Below are 21,490 nucleotides of genomic sequence, written 5' to 3' on the forward strand. Positions count from 1 at the left end.
AGAAAACCAGCTTTCTCTTTCAATGTGCCACGTTCTTATTGGTTGACTGATTTATTTAAGGATGATTAACGAACATATTCACAAAAGTTTAAAATTGTAATTTATTGGTTATGATTTTTTTTGTGAGATTTAAAAAAAAATATATATTTTTAGAGTTCTTATTTAAATAATCTTCAAATAATTTGAAAAATAAATAATTATATAAAATATCAAAAAATTAAAAAAATGAAATAAAAAACAAAAAAATAACTGGATATAAGAGTTTTTATTTATCAAAAGAAATATCAACAATACAAATAGCAACCACCAGGTTCTAAATCATTTCTATGTAAAAGACACATCGAGTGAAGCAAAGAGAAACCAAGAGTTAGGAGCAAATTACAACAAAGTTTTGACTGATGCCAACTGTGATAATTAATAATGGATTCAATCAATCAAAGGGAAACCCCTCCAAAAAATCAATAAATAATAATAGGAGCTAAAAGAAAATTTCTTACCATCATGAATCCCAGAGAGAGGGAGTGTGTAGTATCATGGACTCACTGGTCACCATGGCTGATTTGGGGGTGTCAACGGGTCGGGTTTGGTTGGGACTCAGATTGAACCAGACTTGGGGTCAATTTTTGGGTATGGTATCAGGTCCCAAGTCAAGTCTAATCGGATCTACTATAAGAGAAACCATACTCGGACCCGATAAGAACTACATGAACCAGACTCAATAAAATAATATTTTTTATCATTTTTACATTGAAAATTTGCGGGTCTTAATCAAAACTCAGGTTAGGCCTGGGTCAGGTATAAAATTTCACAAACTATACTTGGATCCATGTATTAATCGAACCTTTGGGTCCGGACTCGGATCTTAATCAGGTTTTATTATTTATCACCATACCTGAGCCCTATAGGGTTTGGTCCGAGTAAACCAGACCCGTTGACACCCTTACTGTTGATGCCGATCATGCCACTCTGCAAAGCTGCTTCTCTTTCGTGGTGATCGGTCTTAACTCCTCTGAAACAGAAGCCAAGAGTTTCATGGTTCTAGGGCTATGTCACAAAGACACGTGGACACAAGGACACATTATGTGGGTTCAACTTAAGTTCAAAGTTTTTTTAGAAAATAGACTTGAAATTTTTAATTTTTAATTTTTAATTTTTAATTTTTAATTTTTAATTTTTAATTTTTAATTTTTAATTACAAAAAAATATTTTTTGATATTTTAATGTTAACAAATCCATGTTTTATTGAAATAAACCTATAAAATACTAAATATATATATATATGTATTGTACGTTTCACTGACCGTGTCCCCATGTCTCATGAGAATGTCAGCTCATTTCACTTGTGTCATAGTTGGGTATCTTCTATTGAAAAAAAGCAGTGAAAAAGCAAACAAAAAACACAATTGTTAATATCACAATTTTTTTAAGTTACTACAATATTATCATGGTATTTTGCCACAAACGGATCATGAGATTTTTGAAAAAAAAGAGAGAAAAGGAAAGCTTTATCCTTTTGGTAATTTTTCATGATTTTTGACAATTTTTTCATAAATCTACTACTAATAATAAAAAAATTATTTTGCAAAAATTTCAATTAGGAGCCAAATTTTGCTCTAATCCAGAAAATATGCCTCATTTTTATGACATTCTAGATATGGGCTATAGTTTCCTCAAAACTGTCAAATAGGAGCATCATGTTAACATCCATCATCACAAAAAACGTGATTTTTTGGTTTCTTGAATAGTTCTTTGAAATTGAAAATTTCTCATTCATCATCATAAAAAGGCAATAAACGTTTTGAATATTTGATGGTGAAGGCTATTATCATAATTTGAGTTATGATTTAAACCGAGCGAATAGATAACAATAAATATGGACCTTTATTTAGCAGTTTCTAGGAAACCAGAGGCCTATATAAAAAAAAATCTGAAACGTGAGGCCCATCTTTGAAATTAGGGGCAAAGAAGTTTGGGCCCTAATCATCATTTTCCCAGTCATTTTCCATTGAGTGGGGGATTTTTCTCAATCATAACTTGACTTGAAGATGCAGCTCAACCAGTCCTTCTCTCCAACTACTCATCATACTTTTCCTGCATTATCTATTTCTCATAAAACATGATCAAAATTGTCAAAGTCTGGTAAAGCAACCCAAACTCAAACTTAAAGAAAACATATCAAGCATTTAAAGGTAAAGACATGATATATTATTCATCAATCATCAGGTAGTAGACAAGGAAACAACGTCCTATGAGTTATTTATTTCAAACATTCGAACATAAAACATTTAAAAGCATTTCACCACTTAATATTCTATTCAACCTTAACCCACACAATAAAACATAATCTATATGCATTCAAGTCATACAAGTTGATCATGCATATATTTTGCATCTTATTCATACATTTTTATGCATGATCCATAAAAAAATGCATTAAAAACCCATTCTTGTCAATATTTGCGAGAAACTGCTTTGAAATTGAAAATATAGGAAAATTGCACATTTGAAGCTCTTCCCTGCATTTTTTTTAGTGTTTTGCTTAGTTTAGAACTTTTTAATTTGTAATTTAATTAGTTTAGGAGTTTTAAAGATTATTTCATTTGGTTTAGAAGTGTCCTCTTTCCAAAACATATTTTTTTAGAAGTGCTCTTTTGAAATTTCTGAAAATTAATTAAAGTTTTCTGAAAAAATGTATAACCTAATTTTTGTAGTATAAAAACTCATATTACAGCCATAAGGGGCATTTTTATCTTGGATTTCACACCGCTCTACCTCCCTCCCTCTCTTCTCTTCTTCTCATGTTTCACTCTTGGCCGGTTCCTCCCTCGGTTCTTCTTTCCCGCATTGTTTCATCTTGCTTCTAATCCTTACCTTCATCGACTTCTTCTTGTCCCCATTGTCGGAGTTATGTACAGCCCAGAGAAAGACCACGTTCTTCTTCTCAACCCCTCCATCAAAAATGGATCATGAGGTTTGCTTCTTCTCTCCTGTCTCTCCATAGTTTATTATTTAGATTAGTTTTTATTTATTTATTTCGTAAAATACATGCATCATATTGCATCATGGCATATAGCATAGTTTAATCTTCATTCACGTGTTGCATTTAGTTTTGATTACTTATTTTTATTCATTGTAAAGTAATAAAAAATAAAATAACTTAATTTAGTTTACACTACAATAAAATCGTGGATTAGCGACGCCCTCTATCCATCGCTTATCCGTCACTAAATGGTTTAGCGACGGATTAGCGACAGATTAGCGATGGATAGAGGCCATCACGAATTTTTGCTTGCTAATTAGCGAAAAAACTTATATGTCATTAATTCCGTCGCTAATTTGCGACAACTTAGCGACAAACATTATCCGTCGCTAAATTTTAAAAAAAAATTAAAAAAAAAATTGATCCTTGTCGGGCGGTATTTCGGCAGCAATAAGCCGGACTTATACCGTGACCGACAAGCATTGCACAGAACGATCACTCTGCCTTGTCGCCGGACTTGTATCGTCCTCCGTGAACTGGTGCTCTCCGGCGTCGCCGTCCTCCGTGAACCGGCGTCGTCGTCCTCCATGAACCGGCGTCACCGTCCTCCGTGAACAGGTGCTCTCCGGCGTCACCGTCCTCCGTGAACCAGCATCGTCATCCTCCGTGAACCGGCATCGCCGTCCTCCGTGAACCGGCGTCGTTGTCCTCCGTGAACCGGCATCGCCGTCCTCCATGAACCGACATGCTATCTGGCGTCGCCGTCCTCCGTGAACCGGCATGCTCTCCGGCGCCAACGTCCTTCGTGAACTGGTATCGTCATCCTCCGTGAACCGGCATCGCCATCTTTCGTGAACCGGCGTCGTCGTCCTCCGTGAACCGGCATCGCTGTTCTCCAGCGATCACTCTGCATCATCGCCGTCCACCATGAACTGACTTGCACAACGATCACTCTTTATCATCGAAGTCGGTTTAAATTGAGCATGGTCGATTTGAATTTCGAATGGGGAGAGAGGGAAAATTTCGCGCTCGGTTTAAATAAAAAATTAGCGAGGGATTTAGTGATGGAATTTTTCCGTCGCTAATTAGCGACGAAAAAATTCCCTCGCTAAAATATTTTCTTGTATTGAGAATTAGCAATGAAACAACTTTCATCGCTAATCCGTCGCTACTTAGCGACGGATTCATGAAAAAAGTTTTCGCTAGCTAATCTGTCTTAAATTTGCGACGAAAAAAATTCGTCGCAAATTTTCGTCGCTAATTAACAGTTTTCTTGTAGTGTTAGTTGATTTTCTTGGTTTTAGTGCAGATTAATATTATTTTATTCAAATCAATAGATGTAGCATAGCGTATTTTTTATATTTTAGTGATTTTTAATTCAGTTCATATTAGATTTTGGTTAAGTTAGTTCAGATCATATTCTTTTGATTTCGGTATTTTCTTTTTTATTTTATTTTATTGTTTTTTATTAGCCAGCTAGAGTTTTGTAATCTTGTTAAATCATTTTTAATTTTTGGTAGTTATTGTCATTATTTCTTGATTAATTTATTGTTAGAGGGTTAGTTTAGGTTTAGATTAAATCATATTTTTGCTATTTTTATTAGATTAAGTTAGCATAGTTCTAAATTTTTAATTAGTTGTATTTAGCCGATTTTTCCTTTTAGTGATAGTCGGTCTTTCTTTTAGAATCATTCACATTAAATTAGTGTTTTTTATTCATTCCCATCATTGCTGTAGCTTTAACCAGTCAGTTTAATCTAACAATTCATGTCAATTTAGTTCTTATTTCAAGTTTGTAGTTTTGTTAGTTTAGAAAAAAATAGCAATAGCCGAATCTTGTTTTTTTTTATTTTTTTATTCATTGTTAGTTAAATAGGTTAGTTTTACTATTGTTTCATGTTTGTTAGATTAGCTTAGTTTTAAATTCGTACAACATGATTAGATATTAGTTAGATAGTTAGTTATCTTGTTATTTACTTATTTAACATGCTAGTTTTTAAATTCGTGAAGTGTGGGTTAGTCAGTTAGATAGTTACTTGTTTTCTTCTTCTTGTTTGTTAGTTAGTTAACATGTTTCTTTATTCATTAGTTAGTTTGTTAATTCATTTTATCATTTAGTAGTTAGTTTTAATTCTTGAATAAGGTTATTTAGTTTTTTCTTGTTTCTTGAATTTAATTTGTTAGTTATTAATTTAGTGTTCTTGCCATTTGATTAGTTAGCATAATAATATTGGATTCTTTAATTAGTCGGTTAGATGTTTCTTGCAAAATTAGTAATCAGTTGCAATTCTTGATTAGCTAAATAATTAGTTAGAATCTTGTAAGATTTAATATCTTGAAATTGATTTCGGTTAATGCTCTTCTTATTTCTTGATTATTTAGTTAGGCAATTCTTGATTAGTTAGAATATATGTAAGTTAGTTAAGTTATTAATTAGCTTCATTATCTCTTGAATTTATGTTTTCATACACATGTTTCTCTAGCAAACAATACAATATACATTCAAAACAATCTATAACAGGCACATACATTCTTCTATACAAGAATAAACGAATCCAACGTATGACAAGACAATATATAACATTCATAGTATGCATCAAACATGACTTACATGTATTCATAGTCGTTATATGTGCACCATGTATCAAATTTATACAATCACACAAAACAACATAGTATGCGCAAACCAAAGTATGATGGCAAACATTGCGTAGATACTATACATTAATAAGTGCACGAACATTCAAACTCACACACAAATGTACCTGCAACAAACACACTCCATATTTCACTAACTACAATAATAACAAACATGATCTCTGAACCACAATCACAAGAGTCCTAGATATCCACAACTAAGTGAAGTGTGTGAGCATGAATGTGTTGCATAAAATAAAATAAATTATTGTAGGATACATTTACACCACGTATTTACCACGGGCATTTACCTGATTTGCATTTCGCATTGTATTGCATTCAATGCACACTGGCTTATAGCCATTTTGATACTTAGTATAAGTATCACATTTTTGGTATGTCATGCACTCAAATCAGTTAAACATATAGGGAATTTTATGTATACATAACAATCCTAGATATCTATAACTAAGTATGATATGTGCACATAACTTGTATTTGCAATTCAATTAAATATTTAGCGCAACAACATCATGCTTACATAATTAGTTCCTAAACATGCTCTCTACAAGTTCAGTTAAGGTATCTTACCTTAATAATGTGAAGAATAATGAATTGAAACCCAAAAGATTGAGGGGTTTTAAAGTCCGCAAAGATCGCTACCAAAGCAATACAACAAACCCTTCGTGTGCGATCGCAAATGCCAAAAACTCCAAAAATATCAATTATACCAAGATTAGCAAAAAATAACAAATTACCCTGTAAACCATTACCAAAAGCCACATAACACACAAATACACTTCAATAATTTATAAATTCTATCAAAAATATATTTAAATATAATATATATATAGTGATTTATAATCTAAAATAGTTATATAAATGCAAATTATGCCCTGATTGGCCAAAAATGAACAAATGAACATGTAATACATCAATAAATGAAATTCAAAAGCTAGAAATACATTTCTAATTTAAAAATAAAAAATTAGTTCTTTATTTATTAATAATCCTTAAAAATTACAGGTTTTACAGAAACCCGTGAGAATGGCTAATATTTTCTTCATAGAAAATTACCACTTTGTTAACAAGCCTTCACAATAAAGTTGTAGAAAAATGATATCGAATAAAAGCGCAATTAAGAAGAAGGATTCTGATTTTTTTATTGATCTTTTATACATTGCGGAATATATACAGTGCAAAATAAAAGATAACATTAACACATCATTGACCTCTATTATATCCCTAACTTTGAGATTCACCATGATTCATCTTCTATCTTCTCCTTGAATTAAGCAATTAAAAAATTAAAACTTAAGTTAAAAAAGAAGAAATTACATTTACTATATTTACCGTACCTTAAATAAAAAAACATAGTAAATAAAATAAATTTAACAAATTAATATAACAAAAGCAATCACCACCATCATGGTTACCCATGTGGTCAGCAGGGTATTGCTGGCGCTGGAGGTTTTGTTACTTTATCAGGGCACGTAAAATTGGGTTGTTGTGTCAACCCACAGTTTTACCTCAGCCCATTAAGTAACCTGGTTCTCGGTGTGAGATCCTTAGTCCTAAAAAAAAAATAATAATAAGGCAATCGTTTTTTCTATTGGCATTTATAAATTTTATTTTTTCATATTCGACTGCCCAAGAAACTTTGAGAGAGAGAGAGAGAGAGAGAGAGAGAGAGAGAGAGAGAGATGATCATGTATTAACATTAAGTAGTTCACCGACCGATTGAGTTAATAGGCTGTTCACAAATACTTGATAATAAATCACTAGTTGTTAGGATACTGCAGTGGAGAAACGAAAAATTGCAAAGAATATCTTGTTTGTGAGGTTTCCGGAGCGTGATGACCATAGCTATATAGCTCATGTCGTTGTTCCTCGAATAGACATCGCCGTCCTCCCTTTTAGTTGCATTTTTGCTTACTCCAATCTCAGTCACTACGATATCTGTCATTTATTGGGGGATTGGAATTGCTGTGGTCGGCGGTCTTCGACCCCAACTGGCTTTGGTCCAGTCCTCAAAAGTCATTGTCAGAATTTTCTCTCATCTTTTATCATCACAACAATTTCAATTTTCAACACAAAACTGATGCCTAAAGTAGACCGAAAAAATGGTGCTACTAATGATCATCTTTACTAGTTTAATTATTTTGGTTATAATGAGAGCTACTACATGTGAAGGAAAACCCCCTACCACCCACTGCATATTGGTTGGCCCCAGGTTATTAAAACCCTTGAGGTTTCCACACATTTACAATAGATAAGGCTTGGCCTGTTAGACGAAATAAGATTTGCCTTAGATCACGCAGAACTTGAATCAGATTTGTAGGATATGATGAAAACTAACCAGGAGGATTGCCTCTGGACTCTATCCTCACATTTGGCGTTTTAGCAGGGATTATCGTTGAGAGTTGGCTGTTATCCTTATCTCGCCCCTGCAAGCTCAACATGGGGCCCCCACACATTGAGCTTGTCATGAGTGGCAACTGGAAGAGGCTTGGTCAATCCATCCGCCAACTGATCTTTGGAAGAAATGAACTTAACTTGAAGATGACCGTTGTGTACATAATCATGAACAAAGTGGAAATCGATTTCAACCTGTTTGGTTCACGTGTGAAAAAACAATGAAGCTGGCTGTAGATTTGTGATCATCAGGGCACCCATCCTAGTTAGCATCCGAATAAGCACTGAGCTGGAGAGAGGAAGACCATGTTGCATTGTCACTTTTAGGTAACGCAAAATCCTCTTGATAGTCGACCAGTGGGCATCAGTCATACATGCTGATGCATGTATTGACAAACTTAATTTATTGACTGCCAAGGCAATATCCCAAGGAGTGAGAGAGGTATTGCAGGCCACCAACTATGTTGCAATACAAAGTGGAGTCATAGAAAGGAATGGAGCCGTCCTTAGTGAGCTTGGAGGAAGAGCTCATCGGAGTAGAGATGGGTTTTGCATCAGTCATACATGCTTTCTGAAAGAGATTGAGAATATAAAGTCATTGGGAAATGAGAATTCCCACATCGAGAATAAAGGACCTCAATTCCAAGAAAATAACTCAGTTGACCAATATCTTTGATGAAAAAGGCAACGCCAAGGCAAGTTATCAGACATGTGATTTCATTGAAGGAGTTGCCCGTGATTATAATGTCATCCACATAAACTAATATATAAATAATGATGGTACCTTGCTGAAAGATAAATAGTGAAGCATCCAACTGAGAAAAGCTTAGACATTGATAATATGCCCGTGGAGCTTGCTTGAGCTCATAGATAGCTTGTTCAAGTTTGCACAAATGACGAGGCAAATCAAGATTTTCAAAACCCGGTGGTTGACTCATATAAACATCCTCATCCAAAAAACTATTTAAAAAGGCATTATTAAAATCAAGTTGGTGCATGAGCCACTTAAAGGAAACAGCTAGAGAGAGGACAACCCTAATTGTGGTAGGTTAACAACTGGGTTGAATGTCCCAAAAAAATCAACACCTTCCTTTTGATGAAACCTTTTGGCCATAAGACGGGTCTTGTAACGAGAAACTAAGCCATCCTCATGCCTTTTGATTTAATACACCCACTTGGATCTGATGACATTAACGTGAGTTTGTGATGAAACAAGGTGCCGAGTATGATTCTTTGTGAGAGCCATACTGAATATGCTTATACTGAATCACGTGTGACGGGTCCGATACATACTTCCTTAACATTGACATATGGAACACATCATGGATCTTTGCATATTGGGGTGGTAACTCTACTCTATATGTCACTATGCCTACCTTTTCCAAAACCTTAAACGATTCAACAAATCTGGAACTGACCTTTCCTTTCATTCCAAACCATAACACACTCTTGTAGAAAAAACCCGCACAAAAATGAAATCTCCAACCTCGAATGTGAGCTCTCGACGTTGACGATCCACATAACTCTTTTGTCTATTCTGAGCCATCCTTAGTCTATTAAGAACCTTGTGCACCTGCTCAGTGTAGTACACTATCACCACTGGTGTGTCTAGAGTATGCGCACCAACCATATCTCAATATATTGGTGATCTGCACGATCGTTCATACAGTGCCTTGAAGGGTGCCATGCCAATACTCGCATAGTATCTATTGTTGTAGACAAACTCTACCAACACAACATGCTTATCCTACTCAGTCTTCTAACCCAAGGTACATGCTCTCAGCATATCCTCCAAAGTCTGAATCGTCCTCTTTGATTGATTATCTATCTGAGAATAAAAGGTCATATTGAACTTCCACTAAGTCCCCAAAGCCTTTTTAAACTGTCCTCAGAACTTCGATGTAAAACATGGGTCTCGATCCACGATGATCGATAGAGGTACTTTGAGTAGTTTCACTATCTCCTGCACGTATAAATCCACCAGACTCTCTAAAGACTGATTAGTCCTGATCAGAAGAAAATGGGCTGACTTAATGAGTCTATCCATAATGACTGAAATCGCGTCCTTACCACTGCGGGTTCTGGGTAGACCAACCACAAAATTCATTATGATAGCTTCTCACTTCTACTGAGAGATCTCAATTTGTTGCAATAAACCATCAGGCCTCTAATGTTTTATCTTCATTTGCTGGCAAGTCAAGCATTTTGAAACATATTCCACTATGTCTCGCTTCATTCCACTCCACCAGTAATTCCTCTACAAGTCTTTAAACATTTTTGTACTATCAAGGTGTATGGTAAACTTACTCTTATGCGCATCACCAAGCACTTTTGCCCTGATCTAAGGGTTGCTAAGTACCCATAACCTCTTTCCATACCAGATGCTTCAGTATTCCGGAAGGTGCAGAGTTGACTCATCATTCTGACATGCAACTACCATATGAGAAAAGTGGGGATCATCCTTCTGCTTCTCTATGATATGCTCCATAATCTCTATCATCATAGTCAGACTAGCTATACTGATCTTTTCGTTCTCAGCTCTAAACGATCTCCACTTAATGAGATCTTGAGTCAAACTCCATGAGCCTACTAAAACTCTTCGTGCCTTGTGGCTATGAGCATCCATTACGATGTTCGCATTACCTGGATGGTAAGCGATTGTGAACTCATAATCCTTGATGAACTCAAGTTACCTCCTTTGTCTCATGTTCAACTATTTCTACACAAAGAGGTACTTGAGGCTCTTATGGTCTGTGAAAACCTCAAACTTCTTACCATACATATAATACCTCCAAAAATTCAAAGCAAAGACTACTACTGCCAATTCTAGGTCATGAGTAGGGTAGTTTCTCTCATGAATCTTCAACTGACGAGATACATACGCGATAACTTTTCTGTGTTGTATTAGAACGCACCCCAAACCAGTGTCTGAGGCATCTATGTATACGACAAAACCACCTTGCCTTGATAGCAATGTCAACACTGGTGCAGTCGTAAGATTCTACTTTAAGATTTGAAATCTCTCATCACACTGGGCGTCCCATACAAACTTCACTTCCTTATGGCGAAGCTTTGTCATCGACAGAGCAATCTATAAGAAATCTTGTATAAAATGCCTATAGTATCTAGCCAGTCCAAGAAAACTCACACTTAGAGAATTTTGCATAAAGCTGGTTCTCTAAGGGTGCTCAAAATAATCCTTAGGTGCTCCTCGTGCGCTTTCTTACTCTCAAAATAGATCAAAATATTGTCGATAAAAACAATAATGAATGCATCCAAGTACACTCAGAATATTCTATTCATGAAGTTCATGAGTCCAAATGGCATAACTATGAACTCATAATACCCATAACGATACCTGAATGCTATCTTAGGGATGTCCTCGTCCCTATTCTTGAGATGGTGATAACCTGATCTCAGGTTGATCTTAGAAAATACTTGCAATCCATTAGCAATCATGTCAAAAGTTATGTCTTTGCGATCCTTCAAATCTTCAAATTACAAGTTAGGATTTACCATAGCCTCCTGAAGCTAATAACATAAGTTCTCAATCCATGACAAAGGGTATTTGTTCTTGATTTTCACTTGGTTCAACATCCTATAATTGATGCATAACTGCGTGGAACCATTATTCTTTTTAACAAACAACACCGATGCTCTCCAAGGTAACACACTCGGTTGAATGAAGCCCTTACCTGACAATTCCTGCAACTGCTTCTTAAGCTCCTCGAGCTCACATGACGCTATCCTGAATGGAGCTTTGGAGACTGGGGTCGTTCCATGCACCAACTCAATAGCAAAGTTCATTTCTTGCCTAGGAGATAACCCATGCAACTCCTCAAAAAAAATATCCACAAACTCTCTCACAACCACCAGCTCTTCTATCAAGGTAGGTGTGGGCTCAACCAAAGACACACTAGCAAGAAGCACCTCAACCGCATCCAACCAGATGTTGGGCTTTTATTGCTGAAAGCAACTTTACCTTCTCCATCAGTTTACGTACTTTATACTTGAAGACGGGTTGGTTTGGGTGAACAAAACATATCCGCCACCTGCGACACTCCATACAAGCGTAGCATTCATGCAACCAATCCATTCCCAAAACCACATTGTAACCGCTTATATCCAGGATGATCAAATTGGCAGATATATTCTGTCCTGCGATCAAAACCTCTACCACTGATACGTTAGATTCAATAAAGAAGCAAAATGTATGACAACAAAAGAGTGAGTTGCTCAAGTTTTGAATAACACTCGAGTACTAAAACTGAATAGTACCTTCAATGTCATCAACATCGTGCTACAACTGGGATGTTGTAGTAGCATACACTCGACCAGTAGCCTTCTTCAGCTACCCCTAATGCTGTCACTATTGCTGCTAAGGCTGAGGCTAGCCTCCCGCTGCCTACATTCCACCATCGTTCCTCCGCTGGGACACTCCTTCTCATAAACCCCTTGGTTCATAATTTTTTTCAAAACTAAATCACATAAACCGCTTATGCATCACAATACATATTTTTTTTCAAAACTAAATCATATAAGCAAAATTTATAACACATTAGAGAATTTTTTTTCAAAACTAAATCACATAGGCAACTTATGCATCATAATATAAATTCTTTTTCAAAACAAAATCATATAGGCAACATTTACAACACATTACAAATTTTTTTTTCACAACTAAATAACGTATCACAATACAATTTTTTTCAAAACTAAATCATATAGGTAGCATTTACAACACATTACATTTTTTTTTCAAAACTAAATCATGTAGACATCTTATGCATCATAATACAGATTTTTTTTTTCAAAACTAAATCATGTAGACAGCTTATGCATCATAATACAGATTTTTTTTTCAAAACTAAATCATATAGGCAACATTTAACACATTACAAAAACTTTTTTCAAACTAAATCACGTACACAACTTATGCATTACAATAAAGAACTTTTTTCAAAACTAAATCATATATATAGGCAACGTTTACAACACATTACATTTTTTTTTTCAAAACTAAATCATGTAGATAGCTTATGCATCCCTATATAGATTTTTTTAAAGACTAAAACATATAGGCATAATTTATAACATGTTACAATTTTTTTTTTAACTAAATCACATAGACAACTTATATACTTAATACAAAAAATTTATTCTAAATAGAATCACATGGGTAACATATATATATATATATATATATATATATATATATATATATATATATATATATATATATATATATATACTTGCTACAATATTTTTTTTATAATAGAACCACATGGATAACATATACACTTGCTATTCAAATTAGAATCACATGGACAGCATATACACTTACTATTCAAATTAGAACTATATGGACAACATGTAAACATAATACATTTTTTTTTCAAATTAGAACCACATGGACAACAGGTACACATAGTTTATATATTTTTTCAAATTAGAACCACATGGATAACATGTATACATAATACTATTTTTTTTTTTAAATTAGAATCACATGGACAACATGTACACATGATACCATTTTTTTTTTCAAATTAGAACCATATGAGCAACATGGATCTCACAATACTATTTTTTTTTTACAAAACTAAATCACATTGGTTTAGGACCTTATTTTCTTTAACAAAAATACCACACTCTACCTACACCTTATAACATGATAATTAGGGATTTTATCACATTTTCAGCAAGGGCCTCACACAGAAAAAAAGAACTCCAAAACACTCAAGAAGAACCTATGCATGCAGTACCAATGGGTGAGAAATCAAACCCCTACCTTGCAATGCTAAAATCCGAAGGGTAAGGCCATAGAAATGTTACTCTATGTGAACCACCAATGTCTTCTACTGCAACTCGTCCTCTACCTCGAAGATGCTCAAAACAAAATAGAAATTCGAAAATATATAAGAAAGAATGAAGAACAAGAAGAAGAAGAAAGAGGGGAACATGCCAGCCTACCTTGGTCGGTCCTTCCTCTAGGGCTCCACGGCAGGGGAAAGAGACTCCACAATGCAGGTGGAGGGAGATGGCGATGGAAAGAGGTGGCACAACTCGCTGGTGCCAAGGAGAGAGAGAGAGGAGAGGGTGTGGGAGAGAGAGAAAATCATGAAAATGAGAGAGAGTGTTTTAAAAGAAAAACATGCCTGGGTCTAGGTGGGTCGGGGGTTGGTCCAGGATCCAATCAGGATCCAACTGGATCCCAACCTAAAAGGAGTGTGAATGCCCTGGTGGGCTGACTTAGTTGGCTAACTAGGTTCAAACCTAGTTGGTCCAACTAAGTTGGAAGCAACACCCAAGGGGCTTGCCACCTAGCTTGGTCCAACTGACACTGGCAAGGTTTGACCTGTTAGGGTTGGCTGGACTAGGCGGTAACCCAAGCCCAGTAAGAACAAAAATGCCTTCGTATGAAAAAAAAATTCAAGTAGTTCTTTTGGACCTATTTCTGTCTTCTCCCAAGCAGAAAAAACATAATTGCCATTCCAACAAAATGAAAAATACCATTCATGTCCCTCATGAAGTTGATTGGGCTAGGTCAACTCTGGGTTGGATGACTATAACCCTTGAGACACAAATGTTGCCAAAACAAACCTGAATTGACCACTATGCTCCTAAAACGTGTCGAACATGCTCCAAACTTGTTACAACTCTGATTTTGATGAAATAAAGATGGTTCTTCACCACAAGAAACCTGTGGATTAGCGACGACCTAAATCTGTCTCTAATCTGACGCTAATCCATCGCTAACCAATTTAGCGACAGATTAGAGTCAGATTAGAGACAGATAACTTTCATTGCGAATTTTCGATGCTAAGTAGTGATAGAACTTATCCGTCGCTATTTTCATCGCTAATTTGCGACAGACATGATCCGTCGCGAGTCATTCGCTATTTTAAATTAGCGATGGATAATATTCGTCACTAATCCGTCGTTAAATTTTTTAAAAAAAAATTAAAAAAAAAATTAAAAAAAATTGCTCTCTGCCGACACGTTCTCGGGCAGGGAGCAATTTTTTTTGCACAGAACTGGCGTGTTCTCCGGTGCATTCTCTGGCGTGTTCTTTTGCACATAACCAGTGCAAAACTCCGATGTGGTCTTTTGCACAGAACCGGCGCATTCCGACGTCGAGACGCTCTTCCGCAGCGAGCCAGTCACGACGAGAGAAGGGACACGAGCAGCCGCAGGCAGCCTCTCGTGGCGGTCGATCGGGAGGGAGAACGACTCCCTCTGGAAGGAGACCGACAAGCTCAGTGTCGATGGCCAAAGGACCTCCGGCGCCTGCTTCACAGAATAAACTGCCGACGAAGGAGTGGATGCGCAGGAGGGGGTAGAGGAGCAACGTCGATCGGCCGACTGCGACCTTTTCAGGGTCGTAGTGGAGACGAGATCCGGCGAGGGAGAGGCGGGACGGGCGAGGGGCATCGCTGTTGGAGGAGGAGGGCGCGGGAGAAAGGTAGCGAGAGTTGATCTCGCGAGCCTTTGCTATTGTTGCGCTCGGAGGGTGCGAGAGGTGGCCGCTGGGCATCATCAGAGGAAGGGCGGGGCTTCTGGCATCCTAAGAAGCGCGTGGTGGTGGTGGTGGGAACCGCAACCACCATTATCAGCAAATCATGGTCGTAGGGATCTCCATGACCAATAAAACCTGCAATTCCACCAATAAAAACGAAGGGAGGGAAAATTCCGTGCCTCTGTTTAAATCGAAAATTAGCAACAGAATTAGAGAGAGAGTTTTTTCGTCGCTAATCTGCCGCTAATTAGCGACAAAAAAATTTTCTTGCTAATTCCGTCGCTAATTAGCATTTTTTTTGTAGTGTTTTGGCGACGGAAAAATGTTGTCGCTAATCCATCGCTAATTAGCGACATATTTAGCGAGGGAGATATTTCTATTGCTAATTTTGCAAATATTTCGAATGTTAGCGACAAATAGTTTCTCTTGCTAATCCATTGCTAATTTGCAACAAAAAAAATTCGTCGCAAACTTTCGTCGCTAATTAGCATTTTTCTTGTAGTGCTGCTTGACAAATTTGTAAGAATGCAACCAAATACACGAAAATCATGAAAAATACTTTTATATTATCATTATCCAGATAATACAAAAAATTGAGAAAAATGAGGGATTCTACATATATAACATAATATTATATATAATATATATTATATTATATATAATATATATTGTACATAATATAATAGGTCCAGCCCGATTCGGCCCACAGGCCTAATGGGCGGACCTTGAGCTGGGGTTTTCCCAATGGACCTGCCGGAACAGGGCCATTGACCGGCCCCGCCGGATGCGCTCCTTCCCGTACTCCCTCGGTCTATTTTCAAAGGCAAAAATTAGCAAAGCGAGAAAGAAACTTGAACCTTATTTTCATTGATGGTATGATGGGTAGGCCAATCTTTTGTATTCTCCCTGGAAAGAAGAGTTCACGTCTTCAACGAAGAACTTGAAAACGACACTAGATTTCTGAAAAAAAACTGCCGCCTATCATTTGTAGCCACATCCCTTAAATAACCACGAGAGAGAGAGAGAGAGAGAGAGAGAGAGAGAGAGAGAGAAGCAAGCACCGACCACCGAAGCAAGTGGGACAGCAGCCGTGCTTGGTGACCGGCCCCAACAAGCACACGCCCGGTTGATCGCCACGATGGACAACTCTCCATTGCTATAAACTCCCTCTCTCTCTCTCGTGGCCAAATTATAGTGTACCACGTAAACAAACATGAGTCAAGAGAAGGGCAGAATTGACGAAGTGTCGGCGCCTCTCTCTCTCTCTAGCTTTTCTTCCTAGTTTCCTAGCGGCTGTTCTCTCTCTAGTTTCTCTTTCTACCCACTCTGTAGGTTTCACTCATCCCCAAAGTCATTATTATATGCATACCCTTCATTGTGATTTCATTGATGCAAGTTATTTTGTTCAAATTGAACTGCGTAGATATCGACATTTAAATAACCAGAATTTGATGTGTACAAGATTTTTTGGCGATTTAAAAATCAAACGATTGATAAAATACCTGTTTTTTTATAGAGAACGAATGAAAAATTTTGTGTATTAAAAAATCATGTTTTTTATGAAAAGAGTACGAACCAATTTTAAAATCTTATTAGATCGGCCACGCTGAATTCATCTATCAGATCAGATTTGATAAAAACAAAAACAATTTGCATCATAAGATTTAACAGAGGTATGAAGATGGAGGATGACATATGGATGGGCGAAACAAAACTGCTCTAATTTGTCTTTCCCAAGCTTTCCAGTCTCGCTTTTCACCAGTACCCACAAAATGTGTTCAAGTGAACCACTTGTTACATCATCTCAGGCTCAACATATAGTATAGGACAGGCCCCATCTCTTTGTTAACTAATCGAATGATTATATATATATCATTTTTTTCACACTATCGGAATCAAAGCCGCAAAAGGACGAGTGCTAAAAAACCCAACTGAAATGCTGCAACCGACCACTCAACAAATGAAATAAAAGGGACTAAAAAATCGGGTCAAATCCTCGCCAAACATGCTCCAATTTATGATGGTCGTAACAAGGGAAACGATGGTAGATGTTATTGTCAGTCCCTCCGACCATATAAACCCCATACACCCCTCCCACTTCTCCTCGCTCTCACCCTTCTTCTGCCATCACCCCATTTCTCTCTCCTACAATATTCTTCTTTCCCAAGTTACAAAAGTATATTATCTTTACAAGTGATCCACATACATAGCCCTTCTCACCCCTCTTTCTCTCTCTGCTATCTTCCTTTCCATACCATAAGAGTTTCTCATCTTTACAAGAAATCCGCATACACAGCCTTCTCTCTCTCTCTCTCAATGGCTTCCCACCTTTTCATGTCAAACCAATCTCTCCATTCGCAGGGAATTCGCATGTTCCAAACTCGGCGGTCGATTTTCCGTTGTGAAATCACAGTACAGAGTAAGCCATCTGGTCTAGTACCATCATCTACTTCTTTAAAACCTCCAACTGAATCAAGAGATGCCCTAGCACGCATGTGGAGAGAGATTCAAGGGTCCAACAACTGGAAGGGTCTTCTTGAGCCTCTCAACCCCGTCCTCAAGAAGGAGATCATCAAGTATGGGGAGTTGGTCATGGCATGCTACCACGCCTTCGACCTCGACCCGAGCTCCAAGAGGTACTGCAACTGCAAGTATGGAAGGAACAACATTCTAAAGGAGGTTGGCCTAGACAATTCTGGTTATGAGGTCACCAGGTACATCTATGCAACTCCTGGCATCAACATGCCAATGCGAGAGGCCTCGTGCTCGAGTCGGTGGATAGGATACGTTGCCGTCTCATCGAAAAGGGAGATCAAGAAGTTGGGAAGAAGAGACGTCCTGATCAGTTTCAGGGGAACTGTTACCCAGACTGAGTGGGTTGCCAACTTCATGAGTGCACTAACACCTGCAAGACTGGATCCTCATGATCCAAGGCTGGATGTCAAGGTAGAACTAGGCTTTCTTAGCCTGTATACATCCACAGATAGCTCCTGCAAGTTTGGTCATGCAAGTTGTAGAGACCAACTTCTTGCTGAGGTCTCTAGAATCATCAACAAGTATAAAGGGGAGGCTGTGAGCATCACTGTAGCTGGACATAGCATGGGGAGCTCCCTGGCTATGCTACTCGCATATGATATTGCAGAGCTTGGACTAAACAAGCTTGGATCAAGAGAAGACATACCCATAACAGTTTACTCATTTGCTGGCCCCAGGGTGGGGAACTCTGGGTTCAAGTGGAGGTGTGAGGAACTGGGTGTTAAGGTTTTGAGGGTAGTCAACGTCAATGACCCCATAACAAAGGTACCAGGGGTCTTCCTCAATGAGAATTTTAGGGTTTTGAGGGGAGGGTGTGAGCTTCCTTGGAGCCATGCATGCTATGCTCACGTTGGTGTGGAACTTGCCCTTAACTTCTTCAAGATGAGAAATCCTACGTGTGTTCATGACTTGGAGAGTTACCTTGGCTTGCTTAGATGCCCCAAAAAAGTGGTGAAAAAGGGTGAAGACTTCTTCACTAGAGCAAGTCAGTTCCTAAGAAAACAAAAGTTGAATGCCTGGTCATGGGGAAATGCCAAAAAGGGTTTACGAAACTTAATTCAACTGCCTAGAATGAGAAAAATATAAGTTAGCAACTTGTGTTCATTGAAGAAATTGTAGCCTTGTAGATCCTTAGTGTTGTTCACATCAGATCCTCCATATACTTTTTTCTTTTTCTTTTCTCCAGGGAATGTACATTAGTAGAAAGAATTAATGTAATAGGAAAATCAAAATTTTGTCCTTGCTGTTGTAGTTAATGACTATTAAAACATATGAGATTGTGGAAAAAAGTTGTGCTCATTTTTTCTTTAAACTTTCATACAGGTGTCAAAAACAGTTATTTTCGATGATGTTTAAATATACAAACAAGTTGAAAAAATAAAACAATATTCCCAAACAATAGCAGCCTCCATAAAAAAAAAATTGAGGCTGCATTTGATTGGGAATATTGTTTTAATTTTTCAACTTGCTTAGATCTTGCATGGAACTTCAAGGAAAAAAAACAAAGAAAATATTATTCTTACTACTAATACTATTTCTACGCTTGACTTTCACGTCAGAGATAAATAAATAGCAACTGATCTCTTATTGTCAACACAAATTGTTGAAAAATGGGATGCCAATAAGAAGGTATCACCATACTTTGATGTTGAGATCCACCGGAATTTAACAACGAACCAACAATAAAATCTAAAGTCTATGCTTCCTTTGAGCATGATACCATGTAATTCACTACAACAAAGCAGTGGATTAGCGACGACCTCATTCCATCGCTATTCCGTCGTTAACCGGCTTAGCGATGGATAGCTTACGTCGCAAATTTTTTTATGCTAACTGGCGACGGAATAAATCTGTCGCCAGTTTCGTCGCTAATTGCGACGGAATAACGAACGACAGATTTCGTTGCAAATCTGTCGATACTAACTGGTGACCTCGGCTTGGCGACAGATTTACAGTCGTTGCTAAATTATATGTATAGCAACGAACATATCCGTCGTTAATCCGTCGCAAACAAGAAAAAAAATAAAAAAATTTATTTGAAAATTAAATATCGAGAACGCTACAATTTATATTTCATGTACAATTTATATTTCCTGAAAATAAAAAACAAAGTACACATAAAATTTCATATAAAAGGAAACTGAAATAACTAATCGTTCCACTTTAAAATTAACAAGTTTAATTATTTACAATTAAACAATTACATTTTTGAAACAAAAAAAAAACAGAACAAATTCAACACATTAATCTAATTCTCGCTAAGATTTTGTGCATCTTCTTGTTCATTGCCTTGATCTGTCCCTTCAGCTCTGCTACACTGATTATCGCTAGCAACCTACACAAGAAAAGAACAGTCAGTATTGTTAAACAAAATATATTGAAATAAATTATATACTATATGCGACTCTATCATGTGCTCATATGTGTTCTAAGGCAGTAAAAAAACTCTATAAGTGATTCTATCATGCTCATATGTGCTCTAAAGAAGACAAAAAACTCTATATGTGATTCTATAATGAATGATATGTGTTCTAAGGCAGTAAAAAAACTCTATATGTGATTATATCATGCTCATATGTGTTCTAAGGCAGCCAAAAAAACTCTATATGTGATTCTACCATGCTCATATATGCTCTAAGGCAGGCAAAAAGCTATATATGTGATTCGATCATGCTCATATGTGTTCTAAGGCAGTAAAAAACTGAATATGTGATTATAGCATGCTCATATGTGTTCTAAGGCAGTCAAAAAAACTCTATATGTGATTCTATCATGCTCATATGTGCTCTAAGGCAGGCAAAGCAAAAAACTTTATATATGATTCTATCATGAATGATATGTGTTCTAAGGCAGTAAAAAAACTCTATATGTGATTCTAGCATGCTCATATGTGTTTTAAGGCAGTCAAAAAATTGAATATGTGATTATAGCATGCTCATATGTGTTCTAAGACAGTCAAAAAACTGAATATGTGATTTTAGCATGCTCATATGTGTTCTAAGGCAGTCAAAAAAACTTTATATGTGATTCTATCATGCTCATATGTGCTCTAAGGCAGGCAAAAAACTTTATATGTGATTATAGCATGCTCATATGTGCTCTAAGGCAGACAAAAAACTCTATATGTGATTCTACTATGCTCATATGTGCTCTAAGGTAGGCAAAAAGCTATATATGTGATTCAATCATGCTCATATGTGTTTTAAGGCAGTCGAAAAACTGAATATGTGATTATAGCATGCTCATATGTGTTCTAAGGCAGTCAGAAAAACTCTATATGTGATTTTACCATGCTCATATGTGCTCTAAGGCAGGCAAAAAGTTGTATATGTGATTCTAGCATGCTCATATGTGTTCTACGATAGTCAAAAAACTGAATATGTAATTATAGCATGCTCATATGT

At 36.8% G+C, this 21,490-nt stretch overlaps 1 protein-coding gene across 1 annotated transcript; it reads left to right on the forward strand.

The window, feature by feature from the left end:
* Positions 1 to 17,999: 17,999 nt before the first annotated feature.
* On the forward strand, positions 18,000 to 19,172 carry DGL (alpha/beta-Hydrolases superfamily protein). The gene has a single exon (XM_090005152.1). The coding sequence runs from the start codon at positions 18,045 to 18,047 to the stop codon at positions 19,170 to 19,172; it is 1,128 nt and encodes a 375-aa protein (XP_089861278.1). The 5' UTR covers positions 18,000 to 18,044.
* Positions 19,173 to 21,490: the final 2,318 nt, after the last annotated feature.

Source organism: Nuphar pumila, chromosome 4 (genome assembly GCF_984573655.1).
Source record: "Nuphar pumila chromosome 4, dmNupPumi1.hap1.1, whole genome shotgun sequence".
Lineage (NCBI taxonomy): Eukaryota > Viridiplantae > Streptophyta > Magnoliopsida > Nymphaeales > Nymphaeaceae > Nuphar > Nuphar pumila.